Consider the following 12,443-nt stretch of genomic DNA (forward strand, 5'->3'; position numbering starts at 1 on the left):
CTAAAACCGAGGTAGGTGCAAGCTCCTCCGGAGTAGGTCCCGAATAACGAGCACGATTCTTCTCAACCGCAGAAACAATCCGTGAAGCTTCACCCATAGTCATAATCGGTCTATTCGAAGGAGAGTTCTCACGGTTGCGTTGAACCCGAAATCGATCACGAGGTGGGGAACTAGGAGCACACAGCCACGAACCGAATCTCCCTCGGTCAAAGTGTGGATTATCTCCCGCAAAATCTCTTAACGGACAATCCATGGCTTTATGCCCAATTATCCCACAATCAAAACAAAAATCAGGTAAGTGTTCATATTAAAAGATTAGAGAAACCTCATTACCTTGATCATCCACCGCCACTCGTAAGCCCCGTTTAAGTGGCTCAGTGATGTTAATACGCACCCGCACCTTCATTGTGCCATTGACAAGCTTTATGTCTTCAAGCTTCCCAATCCTCTCCCCCCATTCCCTTGCAAATAATTCAGTCATACAAGCTAGAGGGACATTGTTGATCGATATCCAAAATGACGTAAAATCAAAATTCATCTTCGATATTTTGCCTAACCCCATCGGCTTCACAAAACAAATGAGTTGTTTATCAATCGTCCATGGCCTGCCTCCATACACCCGCTGCCTATCCTCACGACTCCCAAAGAAAAAACAGAAAACATTTTTCGAACTCAGCTCTTCCACCTGGAATTGATTGTTTATTCTCCAAATCCCCTTCATAGCTCTCTCAATACCCTCCTTGTTGACTGGTTTAGGACCGATCACTTTACCAACAAGACATAAATCCATTCTCTTTTTCCCCTCTTCCACACCGGCCTGATTCAAAGCAAGGACAGGACCATCACCTTCATCTAGCACCAAGACTTCAGCAAGCCTATTAACCAATTCCAAATCCATTGAGACAATTAGGGAGAACACGATGAGAACAAAAACAAAACGTTGCAGAACTGCCAAGAAAATCGCAGCAAGACCCAGGGAGAAGAAGATGATAACACCAGAAACCAGGGAGAACACAGCAATTTCGATCGACTGCACCCCTCCCAGCAAGAACTGCCCATAAAAAACCCAGAAAAAACTGCAAAGAAACTCGTTGAAGAACCCAGAAAATCGCAGGATAATACCCCACCAGCCCAGGAAATCGCAACCCAATCCAAGGAAAACCAGAGAAATCGAAGCAAAATCAAGAAAATTGTCGCCGGAGATCGTCGACTGGACCCTTCCCATGAAAGGACTGAACTTCCAATCAGTTTCGCAGCTCCGAAACTCGTGGAAGACTCAAAACATCAATATATATATTGAAAGGGGAATATTTTGCAATAGCTTTTATAATTAAAAAGGAATTTTTCGCTAAAAAAATCAAAGGGCTAAACTGTACAAGAGTGATAGTTGGGGAAAAAATTCAATTTATTTTTTCTAATTATCTAATTCAGTCACAATTTTAAAAGTTTTATAGCATCTAATTATTTTTTATAAACTTTTTGTTTACTTTTGGGGAGAGAGATTCAAATTTAGGACTTTTTGAAGAAGTGTAAAATTATTAGACTATACCTATTAGCACAATTATTTTTTCTATTTACTTAATGTATCTTTTGGATGCAAATTGATATTGTTATGTTGCTACGCAAAATAGTGATATAAATTTAAATCTTAAAATATACTTTATTACCTTGTTCATTTAAACCCTTTCTCTTCTTTCTAATATCCATTCTCACTACCAACTAAGAGGGTAAAAGAGCCCAATAAGAGGTAAAAGAGCCCAATAAGAGGTAAAAGAGCCAAGGATGATGATCCTTTAACCAAAAGAAAAGTTTTAAGTATTCTATTTATCATTCAAGAGCATGATAAATAAATATACCAAAAAGTCCCATTTGAAACACATATTAAACAACCAACAACAACAACAACAACAAGTGTTTAAATACTCTCTATTTCTTAGCCACATTAAACTAAAAAAGAAAACATTAAAGTACTACAAACAAGTACAACACAACTCTATTTTTTACTCTCCCTGCATAAGAAGCCTCTCCTTTTTGATCTTCTTTTTCGATTTCGATTTCGGTTTGGTCTTTCTTGGAGGGAGATTCTTCATAGCATACTTGTATAGTATGAAGTTTCCAACAAGAAAGATCACTAATAGTCCAACAATGATAAGAAGAACTACTAATCTTGAGCTGTACTTCACTTCAGATTTAGCATCTTTTATAAAAGTGTCCTATAAATAATTCATTAACAAATAATTACTATTTCTTATTAATCAAACATAAACCAACAACAAAATCTTGAACATTGTTTGTCAAGAATTTACAAATATTTGTTGCTTGAGACTAGTTTAACTATGTCAATTAGGCCAAAGTCATTGATCTCTAATTTACTACTTAGCCAGACCAAAATAGTAACTAAATTTTCTAGCATAGTAGAAAATATATTAAATTGAAACTAGTCACAATAATACAACTCTGGCATAAAGAAAAGGAAAAAGAAAAAATCATAGGCATAAAGAGAGAGTAGTAGTACCAACCAGTAAGGGTTTCAAATGGGGTGGGAGCTTGTCCAACATCACAATATCATCATCCATTTTCTGCAAGAATTTTGCAATTGTATCAACTTTTGTTTAAGTATTTGAGTTTGAGTCATTTCTCATTGTGACACCTAAACTTATTATAACTCTTACTTAAGCTTTGGGATATCCGCTTCTATCGTTATCAATATCAACTCGTGTAAAAAAAACGACAAATGTCAAAGAATAAGAAAGTAGTCGTGTGAAAACGACATGCGTTTTATTAAATTAAGCAAAAGAAAAATAGAACGCCCACCGTGGGGCTCGAACCCACGACCACAAGGTTAAGAGCCTTGCGCTCTACCAACTGAGCTAGACGGGCTTTTTGCTTTGTATAACCTTTTTTATTATAAGATATATTTATATGACAAAAATATTAACAATGAAATAAAATGAAATTAATTATCGGTTAATTAACTTCATCTTCTCCTATTTTTTTTTGGGTTAATTTCACAAATGCACAAAAACAACAAAAATACGGTTTCACGGAATTTTAAACATTTTTACGATTTTTTTGATTTTATTCATAAAATACGGTCTTTTTATGTTGAAATTTTGTTTATTTTTTGTTATATGTATGTTATTTTTTGTTGTTTTTTTGTTGTTATTTTGATGTTATTTTCATGTTACTTTTATGTTGTTTTCTTGTTGATTTTATGTTGTTTTCGTGTTATTTTTTAGAAAACCATAAAAATGTAAAAATACATTATTTGAACGTAAAAATGTAAATATTTTACAAAAAATGGTACCTTATGTAATTTTTTTTTTTTTTTTGTGTATATTTTCATTAACTTTGTTTTCTGATTTAAATTCAAATTTATATCATCAATATTTTATAATAAGATAATTATCATATTTTATTAACTAATGTAATTTTCCAACGTTTTCATAAACATTTTATGTTTTGTTAAAAAAATAATTTTATTAAATTTTAATTTATTTTATAATTAATTAATCATAGGTGATAGCTAGAAATAATATTGGTAAAACATATTTATTATGCATACAATGTCTATTTTCCTTTAATAAAATATGCTTACAACATATACATTAATAATAGAGAACAATCCAAACATAAATAAAAAAAAAAATAAGTTGTTAATCAAAAAATTGATAAAAATAATTAATACATTTAAAAAAAAAAAACTTAAACAAAGAATTACAACAGTTACGGTCAAAATACAACTGTAAAAAATTTGCCTTATTAATGAGATCAAAAAACAACTCTAATGTAATTGTTGGGCTAAAACTAAATGCAAAATCTATTAAACGACATTTTTTTAGTAAAGAAAAAGCATAATATATATAAAGTTATCTAAATTCCTTCAAGAAAAAAAGTTGTAAGTCATACAGACCAACATACAAAAATGCATGTGCACCCTTGTGTTAGTGTTTTTTTAAAGGGTGAAATAAGTAACAGGATTTTACAAATTAGTCAAATGCTTCTACTTTTACATAAAAATCGTCACCGTCGCAAACCAGCTTTAGAATCAAGAACCCGGAGAAGCAAAGCCAACCCCCGCCCTATCATATTTCACGAGACCCTTCAGTTTGTTAAGTTTAGCGAGTTCAGCACAAAATAAGGCGACACTGATTAGCTGAACATGAGTTCTTTGTTGCTGATGTTGGAGGAGCATTATGTCAGTCTTCTGTCTCTGAATCAAGAACACCGAGGATGTTGAGGGCTGATGAACCAAGGTGCAAGCCTCGGATAACCCCTCCATAGCCAACTTTAATCCTGTGGCACACGAGCAAAATCGAATCCCACAATGCCGTTCTTCCCTGAAATAAAGATCATTTATGCAATTGATGATAATGGAGTGATCACACACTTGTACACAAACATGTATGCGTAATCATTGATATACAAAAGGATATAATTATGCAATTAATTTGCCAACCTGGAGAGAAAACTGCAACTTCTTATCCCAGTACAAAGCGAATGTTGGAGGGCTTTGCCTTCCGACAACTAGTATACAAGCACCGGGGTGAAGAACAGAAGGGACTCCTGATACGACGGCAATGTACTTCTCGGGAAAACTTTCCTTTGGAGGTAGAATTCCCAATAATAAGGGGTTTTTGCTAGATTGGACTCCAGCATAGGATGAGGGATCTACATGTAACATCCACTTCGGGTGCTCAAGAAAAGCACAGAATAAATACAAGAGCAAGTGAGAATCAGTTGGAAGCTCTAGGGTCCATTTCTTGTTCTTCTTATCATACACCTCTCCATTTCCAAGATACTCGTAATTCTTCAAGCAGGTTCCTTCAGCGAGCTCTATGAAAACCCCAAACGCAGGTTAATGGTTTACGTTAGAAAACCCAATAATGGTTTTCTCTTAAACAAAGTAAAGGCAAGAAATTACCTCGAATTCTTTGTACTGTATAATCAGCCCGAACACTACTTTGGGGGAGCAAACCTTTAACCCATTCCCCTTTCATCAATGCTTGAAGCTTCTGGTGTTCAGAAATGGCATCCACACACTCCTGCATTACGGGGACTAAGGGATTCTGTTGTGGAGACTGTTGCAGACTGGCTTGAGCCAATCTAGCTGCATGTTATGAGAAAAGACACAATTAGCGAAATTCTATAAATGTAAAGCAGTCCGGAAGCATTTAAAATGATATTAAACAATATGTACGTGAGGAAGCATCAATAGCCTGGACGAGAGTAGCGCGTAGCTGATGCAGAAGTCCATCCTCGTCAAGCGTCACAGCTGGTTGCCATTCTTTATTTCTATCAACCGATGACACAGTAGCAGATCCACTAGAAGGTAAGTCACTACCCACTTCACTAATTGTGATTGATACACCAAGTTTAGCAGCTGCTTGCACTACCTATTAGAACAAGCATTTTGTAGTAATCAGATTCAAAACGAAAGTTAAAAGTTCAAAACAGGTGAGATCTTTTTCTTTAATGAATTTCAGCTTTTGCAATAATCACTTGATGGTTTATATCCTACATGACTATTATAGAGAAAACCTCACAATGCATGGGGGTATGCATACAATTTTTTCGAAGATTCCCATATTGCTACTAAATAAGGCAATGTTAGATATGCATCATGACTTATAATCAATATATTTTTTACCAAACTAAAAGAAATAGAAGTAATCAATGATGTACCATTTTAACAAGCACAAATTATCCATTGCCCGAAATTATAAAAGGAGAAGAATAATTGATCATTGACAAATGAGATGAGACAGGAATAGTGATGATGGCATACCTGAATATGACTGGTTTCAATCTTGCTTAGAAGAGGATTAAGCAATGCAGAAGAAAACCACTGCCTAAGGCGGTCACGCCATTGCTCAATTTGAGGATAGATGCCTAAATGCTCAAATGCTGCAAGGGATTCCTCCATGGACATAGGCGGAGGAAGCTCACCTTCTCCCTTCTTAGGTGGAGTTTTGAACTTCTGGGAACCTGGGGACATCCTCACAGACCTCAATGGTGTGCTTCTTGTTGTTCCAGAAGTATTAGTTGATGTGCTAATGGTGTTTGGACTGGCAACACCAAAGCTTCTGATGGTTGGCGGTGGAGTAGCTAATTTTGCAGCTGATTCAGTGATTTTCTCATCTACATCTGCCAAGAATTGTTCAAGTTTTTCTTCTGAAGTTATCTCTTTCGTAGAGCGTCTGTTATTTGACCAAGGCGTAGATACCATTGTATCAAAACCTGGTGAATTGTGGACAGAAGACATAGGCGAGATCGATCCTGGAACAAGATACAATGCAGATGATGAACTTGGTGACTTGGAAGGGCTACTCATCGAGCGCATCTTATTACCTCCACTGGAGTTTAACTTATCTCCACTGCTTCGAGAAGAACGCTTGGGAGTGGCCATAGGCTGATGAAGTGGAACAAGGACATCTGAGGAGGATTTAGACTTGGGTGGTTTTTTAGCAGAGCCAGATACAGTTTGTTCAACCTTTGGCTTTATTCCCAAAAGCCCCAATTGACGATTTGTAAGCTGTATTTGATCCTTGGTATCCTTCAAGGAAGAAGAAGCCGCCGGTATACCAATAGTTGCTCGGCGCCATGATATGGTTTTGAATAGAGCAAATGTGGTACCAATAAATATGCAACCAACAAATGCCTCTATCAATTTGACAAATAAATCTACAGCACAAAACAGAAAACGCATCATAATAGGATTTAAACTACAGAAACCAAATTGGTCAAGTCAAACTCAAATTACAGAAAGTAAATTTCATTTGATTAACTTACAAGATATCTGTGGGGAAACATTCTTGATCTTCAAATTGCTAACAAGTCCAGTTTCCCTAACAAGTTAAGACAACTTCTCACGTTAGCCCCAACAAATTTGATACCAAAAACAAGAAATCATATAATTAGTTTGAAACTCTAATTTACAAAAAATAAATAAACTGAAAACAATAGCCTCAAAGATTCTTTCTTTCTCGATCAAAAAGCTAACCCCAATCAAAGATTCAATCTTATTCTACCCGAATAAAATAAAATTCTTAAACCCTCGAAAAACCCTAATGCAAATTCCTCTTCAGAGTTAGAAAAACTAGAAAGTTCAGTGGGGAATATGATCACAAAGACAGTCATTACTTCAGAAAACACAAGTTTCGGTGAATTTAGCTGAAAAGAAAAAGACTTAAGGAGTTTTGATGAGCACCTGGAGAAAATGGCGAGGAGAGCTAAAGCGGAGGCGGAGGAGAGAGAGAAGAAGCGGAAGAAAGTAGATTTGGAAGGCTGGAGACTGTTGGCAGTGAGTGCTTGAGAAAAGGCTTGGTTTTGGTAGACAGAGAAGTTGGGTCGGGGCTTGAATGAAGGCGAAGAACCCTTTTCTCTGACACCTCCTTCCATGGCGCCACCACTCTCACTAAGCTTCTTTCAAATTTTTGAAAACCCACCCAACCCCAGCACCATCTGCAAACCACAAATTTATATGAAGTTTTACAACTTTCTCATTAATTCTTTTTCCCTTTTTAACTCTAAAAGTAAGTTATTGGAAAATTCTACAATACACCCCCTTAAAATGGATATATTGATGCACCTTTCTGTTTTAGCATCCGAAATAACTTTTTAGTTAATTTTTTTCTCATGGTCATGTACGTTATAGTTATTTAAGAAATCCTGCAAAATTTTAAGAAATTTGGAAAAGTTTAACACGCTGAAAACTATGTTCAAACAGTGTGTTGCACGCGTGACTATTTTATTTTATACGCGTGTAAAATAGACTGTTTGAACATTGTTTTCTATATTGTAAATTATTCCGATTTTTTCAAAATTTTATAAGATATCTTAAATAGCTATAACGTACATGAATATGAAAAAAAATTAGACTAAAAAATTCTTCTGGATGCCGAAACAAGTTAAAGGTGCATCAGTACATCTTTTTAAGGGGGTGCATTGTAGAATCACCCTAAGTTATTTATTGGAATATTAATTTACGGCATAAATAATTTAATTTAATTTTAGTTATATATAAATATTTAAGTTTATTTTTTAACAATAATAATATTTTAGAGTTTTTTTTATTTTTATACTTTACTATAATTTTTTTTATGGAATTTTACCCCAAAACCCCAATTGCAACTAGCGCTGTAACTTAAATTGCAATAAAAAATCGTATAGAAATCTTTATTGCAACTAGCGCTGAAACTACTTTAGAAACCCAAACTATAAATTTAAAAAAAAAATAAAAAATAGTATATGGGGTAATTCCCCTAATATTTTATAATTTTAGAACCTTTATAAGTACTTGGCGGTTAAATACGTGACAATTTTATTTTGATGTAAGTCATTAAATTTTAATTTTTTTTTTTAAAAAAAATAATTTAAATATAATAATAAGAAAATGACACGTGGGTAATATCTTAATATTTAACCGTCATATATCTATAGAGTTCCAACAACATAACTTAAGTATTTACCACCCAAAATCAAACTTAGGTATTTATTTAAAAAAAAATCCGTTACTTTTATTAATTAATTAGTAAGTTTACCATTTGAAGTATGCTTTTTTTAAGGTAGGTTCGTCGAGACGATTTGAAGCTTTGTTGCATCTTTCAAAAGCGATTTATTTATTTTGTGATTGTTTTAGGGGCATAGTTTGTCTTTTCTTATTCTGGATTGTAACACCCTACTAGTTTAGGCATGTTAACGTGATGTTTAACTAAATGTGCATCTCGTTGCTAATCAACGAGTTTATTGAAAATCGTGATTAATTAAATTTTTACTTAATTAATTATAAACACTAAAATAATATACTTATATTAAATCATAATCCTGTTTACAAAAGTATTTACAAAAGTTTTACTATGCATATACAAAAGTTTGTCGCCTAGCGACTATACAAAATAAGCGATGATGTCCCAAAGACCGTACGCTCCAGGCCTAACCGGCACGACATGTACAATCTCCATGTGCTCGCTCTCACGGCTGTTCAACCTTAGTCTGGCCCTTACCTACACATGCAAATAATAACTAGAGTCGACAGACTCAGTAAGAAAAGCATAAACAATAACATAGCAATAACCCGAATTATAATCATGCGCTCATACACCTAACCATAACCCTAACTGAGTCAGGAACGTTCTTGATAAAGTATGACTTACTGCGAATCCAGCCTATACTCAGTACTCTAGTCGTACTAATGTTGTAGCTATTAACTCATATTATCTGATAGCCTAGCATATATCTGTTGGCATCTCGGTACAACTCTATGTACACCTCACCGATGCCCTGATATGCTAATTTGTGGCTATATATTTACCTATTCTGACGGCAACTAACATGTACGCTAAACATGTATAAACATATGCAGCTATTATAATAATCTTACCTCGTTACCTAATTCAGGTGTGCCGACTAACCTGAGTGGAACAGTTGCTCGATGAATTACAGGCCCCTAAATCACATTATTCGCAAAACTGGTGAGTGACACGCTAAATCACTTTCTGGGGACTTAGATTTGAAACTAAAAGTTTCCCTATCGATAAATAACATGGAAATACCCTAAATATCGCAAAAAGGGGAAAACTAGGGTTCCCAAAACTGCCCCAACCGATAGACCGGTTCCCCAACTGAAATTCTGGTTCAGTGGGGTTTCATGGGGACCAACCGGTCGACTGGTTCAGTGCAGAAAAACTTCAAAATTACACGACTCTCTCAATTCAACCCCAAACTCAAGCAAACCTTCCAGACATGTTCAATATACCCAAAGAACAAAAACAAGGCAATACAACAATCTAACATGCACATAATCAAGAATCACCATTGGAGAGCAAAGTTTGAGTTCATAAACTTAAACCTTACTCAAACAACACAAAACAATTCTAAAACCAACTCAAAACAACATGAATAACCTTAATTTAACTCCAGAAAATAAATTTAAACAACCCTAGAAGCTACAACACCGTTGGCTTTTATTAACGGAACACAAGGTTTGATTATTCACACTATATAAATGCTCAAACACGCAACATTAGCTTTTTATTAACCAAACACAAGGTTCGATCATTCCGAAAGTTATTTTTTTTAAGTTTTTATGATGAAATAACGACTTTATTAAACTTTAGCATTCTAACTATAAAAGAGCTTGTAAATCAACCTGAACATTATGCTCAAAATGTTATGATCACAGAGAAATCGAGAGTGTTTAGCCACAACATGTGCCACTCAATTTGCTAATCGTTTAATAAAACGTAAATTAACATTTTGTAAGAGAAAATAAAAAGTTTACAATCATGAATAATCAACCCAAAAAGAGAGCTTATATTATTTTGAACTCCTTGGATGGTGAGCATATTATTTTGACTTTAAGCCCAACTAAAAGCTTCTTCTATTCTCATAGTTTATTGAAAGTTTCCGTAGTGCATATAGATAAAGGAAAATAAGTTTCGACAAAGGTATAAAATTGACCTTATTCAAGTTTCAGTGATCCCCACTTCACTTGAGATGATGAGAGTAAGAGGGTTTATTTTTTTCTTCTCTCATTTATGTGTTACTTCTTATTCTTCTCCATTTTCTACAAGTATGTGTAACTTTTGTTATAGAGTTATAACATTCATGTTATTGAGTTGTAATTTTTGGTTTCCATTCCATTAAAATTTTAAGAGTAGTTTATGAAAAGATTTATTAGCAAAATAACTTTATAAAAAAGTTTATTAATAAAATAACTATGTATGATTGCATGATCGAAAATTACACTGTGCGATCATAAATACTGTTTTGTAACTATTGATTTACATTTGTACAGTCATCATGCATGATTGCATAAAATAAACTTAGTGTGATTATTTTGTAAATTTTACTATTCTACAATGTTAATTTGGCAATTTTACAGGCATCTGGTTTTTACACCGTCAAAAGCTCCTTACATTACTTACAAACTGTTAATGGTAATTGGAATTCTAATATAGAGGCTGATTTTTGAAAAGTGTTTGTGGAAAATTAAAATCCCTCTTAAGGTGCTGCATTTTGCATGGAAATCACTTTCGAAATGCTTGCCAACTCGATCTCAACTCTACCTCAAGCATGTCCATGTGGAACTTAACTGTGTATTCTGTAATATTGCAAAGGAATCAATATTCCATGTCTTGGTTGAATGTTAATTTGCTCACTCTTGTTGGAACTGTTCGTCACTCAGTGTTGGTGTCTCTGCTGCAACAACATATGTTGACTGGTTTATGGAGTTGGCAGTAGGTGGTAATTCTGGTGTACTTAAAGAAGCAGTGATGGTTAGTTGGGCTATTTGGAAAGCACGCAATGACCTGCTATAAAATGGAAAATATTGTACTACATCGGATGTTGTTTGGTTAGCTCGAAATACTCACTGGCAATGGAGCTTTACACAGTCGAACCGCTTAAATTCTATTGCTCTAGAGCTTTCACTGGTTGACAGCAACGATTATTGGATCAAACCAGCAGTAGGCAAGCTCAAGATTAATGTTGATGGAGGTATTTTTGAAGCTACAAACCAAGTTGGTACTAGCTTCGTGGCTCGCAATAGTGACAGAAGATTAGTAGAGGCTTTTTCAACGGTTTCTACCACAAGTTGTCAACCTGCTGTTGCATAAATTTTGAGCGTCAAGGAGGCGCATATGCTCACCTTCATTGTTTTTATTTTCTCAGTTCTATTATATTTTATTTTTTGTGATGTTATTATTTTACTCATCATAACGTATTACAAGTTCATGCATGTAACATGTACAAAGTACCTCAAATAATTTTTTAGTTATTATAACCACCCACAGGTAAAGCATCTTACTGTAAAATCTTGGTTGACAACAATCCAATGAAGCTTCTATAAAAAAAATTGACAACAAATAAAAAAACCTTATTTTATAATTTTTTTTTTAAAAAAAAAACCAAAGTTCGGTTTTAGGCAGTTTGAACTGACCAAACCGCGGTTTACATCGGTCGGTTCTAAGGAAGTTTTGGATTGGTCGGTCGGTTTTTCGAATTGCACCAATTTGGACCGAAAACCGAAATTTAGATTTTTATATGGAAAAAAACTGACCAAACCGACCTATATTTAGCCCTAATGGCACGTGGTGCTTGTTATTGGTCTGACCGTCTTTTTACTGAGAGTAATATTCCTTCTGCTCTTAGTCTATTGTTTTAACGAAATTATCTGCCTAATAAATTATAAATTTCATTAAAAAAATATCTCTAACATGTAGTTGCTGGTGTTGTAGATATTCCTATACATATAATATATGATCATGTCATCAAAAACCATGCTGTAATATTGTTTGGGGCTAAATCCTGGCTATGATCAATGTTGGAACACAGTGAATCAAAGAAAAATCAATTAAATCATGCACAGTGAATTAAATTTTACTGCATACAATGCATGAAAGAAACCTTATTATAACCAATCCAGATTTTGCAATATTCTA

At 34.3% G+C, this 12,443-nt stretch overlaps 2 protein-coding genes and 1 non-coding gene across 3 annotated transcripts; all 3 read right to left on the minus strand.

The window, feature by feature from the left end:
* Positions 1-1,772: 1,772 nt before the first annotated feature.
* Positions 1,773-2,678, minus strand: LOC115720865 (DNA-binding protein S1FA-like). Its single transcript, XM_030650054.2, has 2 exons — positions 2,520-2,678; positions 1,773-2,213 (listed from the first exon to the last, which is right to left on the minus strand). Exons 1-2 carry the CDS (start codon positions 2,574-2,576, stop codon positions 2,001-2,003), a joined length of 270 nt encoding a protein of 89 aa, XP_030505914.2. The 5' UTR covers positions 2,577-2,678; the 3' UTR covers positions 1,773-2,000.
* Positions 2,679-2,807: 129 nt separating this feature from the next.
* TRNAK-CUU (transfer RNA lysine (anticodon CUU)) lies at positions 2,808-2,880 on the minus strand. The gene has a single exon. It is a non-coding gene; the product is annotated as a tRNA-Lys (tRNA).
* Positions 2,881-3,730: 850 nt separating this feature from the next.
* On the minus strand, positions 3,731-7,535 carry LOC115719754 (uncharacterized). The gene is made up of 7 exons (XM_030648935.2): positions 7,211-7,535; positions 6,793-6,848; positions 5,789-6,684; positions 5,201-5,396; positions 4,925-5,110; positions 4,460-4,836; positions 3,731-4,340 (listed from the first exon to the last, which is right to left on the minus strand). The coding sequence occupies exons 1-7, from the start codon at positions 7,399-7,401 to the stop codon at positions 4,200-4,202; spliced, it is 2,043 nt and encodes a 680-aa protein (XP_030504795.2). The 5' UTR covers positions 7,402-7,535; the 3' UTR covers positions 3,731-4,199.
* Positions 7,536-12,443: the final 4,908 nt, after the last annotated feature.

Source organism: Cannabis sativa, chromosome 2 (genome assembly GCF_029168945.1).
Source record: "Cannabis sativa cultivar Pink pepper isolate KNU-18-1 chromosome 2, ASM2916894v1, whole genome shotgun sequence".
In the NCBI taxonomy this organism is placed as follows: domain Eukaryota; kingdom Viridiplantae; phylum Streptophyta; class Magnoliopsida; order Rosales; family Cannabaceae; genus Cannabis; species Cannabis sativa.

What these genes read in the sequence shown, in the direction of transcription:
- LOC115719754 (XM_030648935.2), bottom strand. Translation starts at nt 7,401, where the DNA reads ATGGAAGGAGGTGTCAGAGAAAAGGGTTCTTCGCCTTCATTCAAGCCC. An exon ending in CTCCTCGCCATTTTCTCCAG is followed by an intron (nt 6,849 to 7,210) that starts GTGCTCATCAAA and finishes TTAACTTGTTAG; the next exon opens with GGAAACTGGACTTGTTAGCA. An exon ending in TACAGTACAAAGAATTCGAG is followed by an intron (nt 4,837 to 4,924) that starts GTAATTTCTTGC and finishes GGGTTTTCATAG; the next exon opens with AGCTCGCTGAAGGAACCTGC.
- LOC115720865 (XM_030650054.2), bottom strand. Translation starts at nt 2,576, where the DNA reads ATGGATGATGATATTGTGATGTTGGACAAGCTCCCACCCCATTTGAAA. An exon ending in CCCATTTGAAACCCTTACTG is followed by an intron (nt 2,214 to 2,519) that starts GTTGGTACTACT and finishes AATTATTTATAG; the next exon opens with GACACTTTTATAAAAGATGC.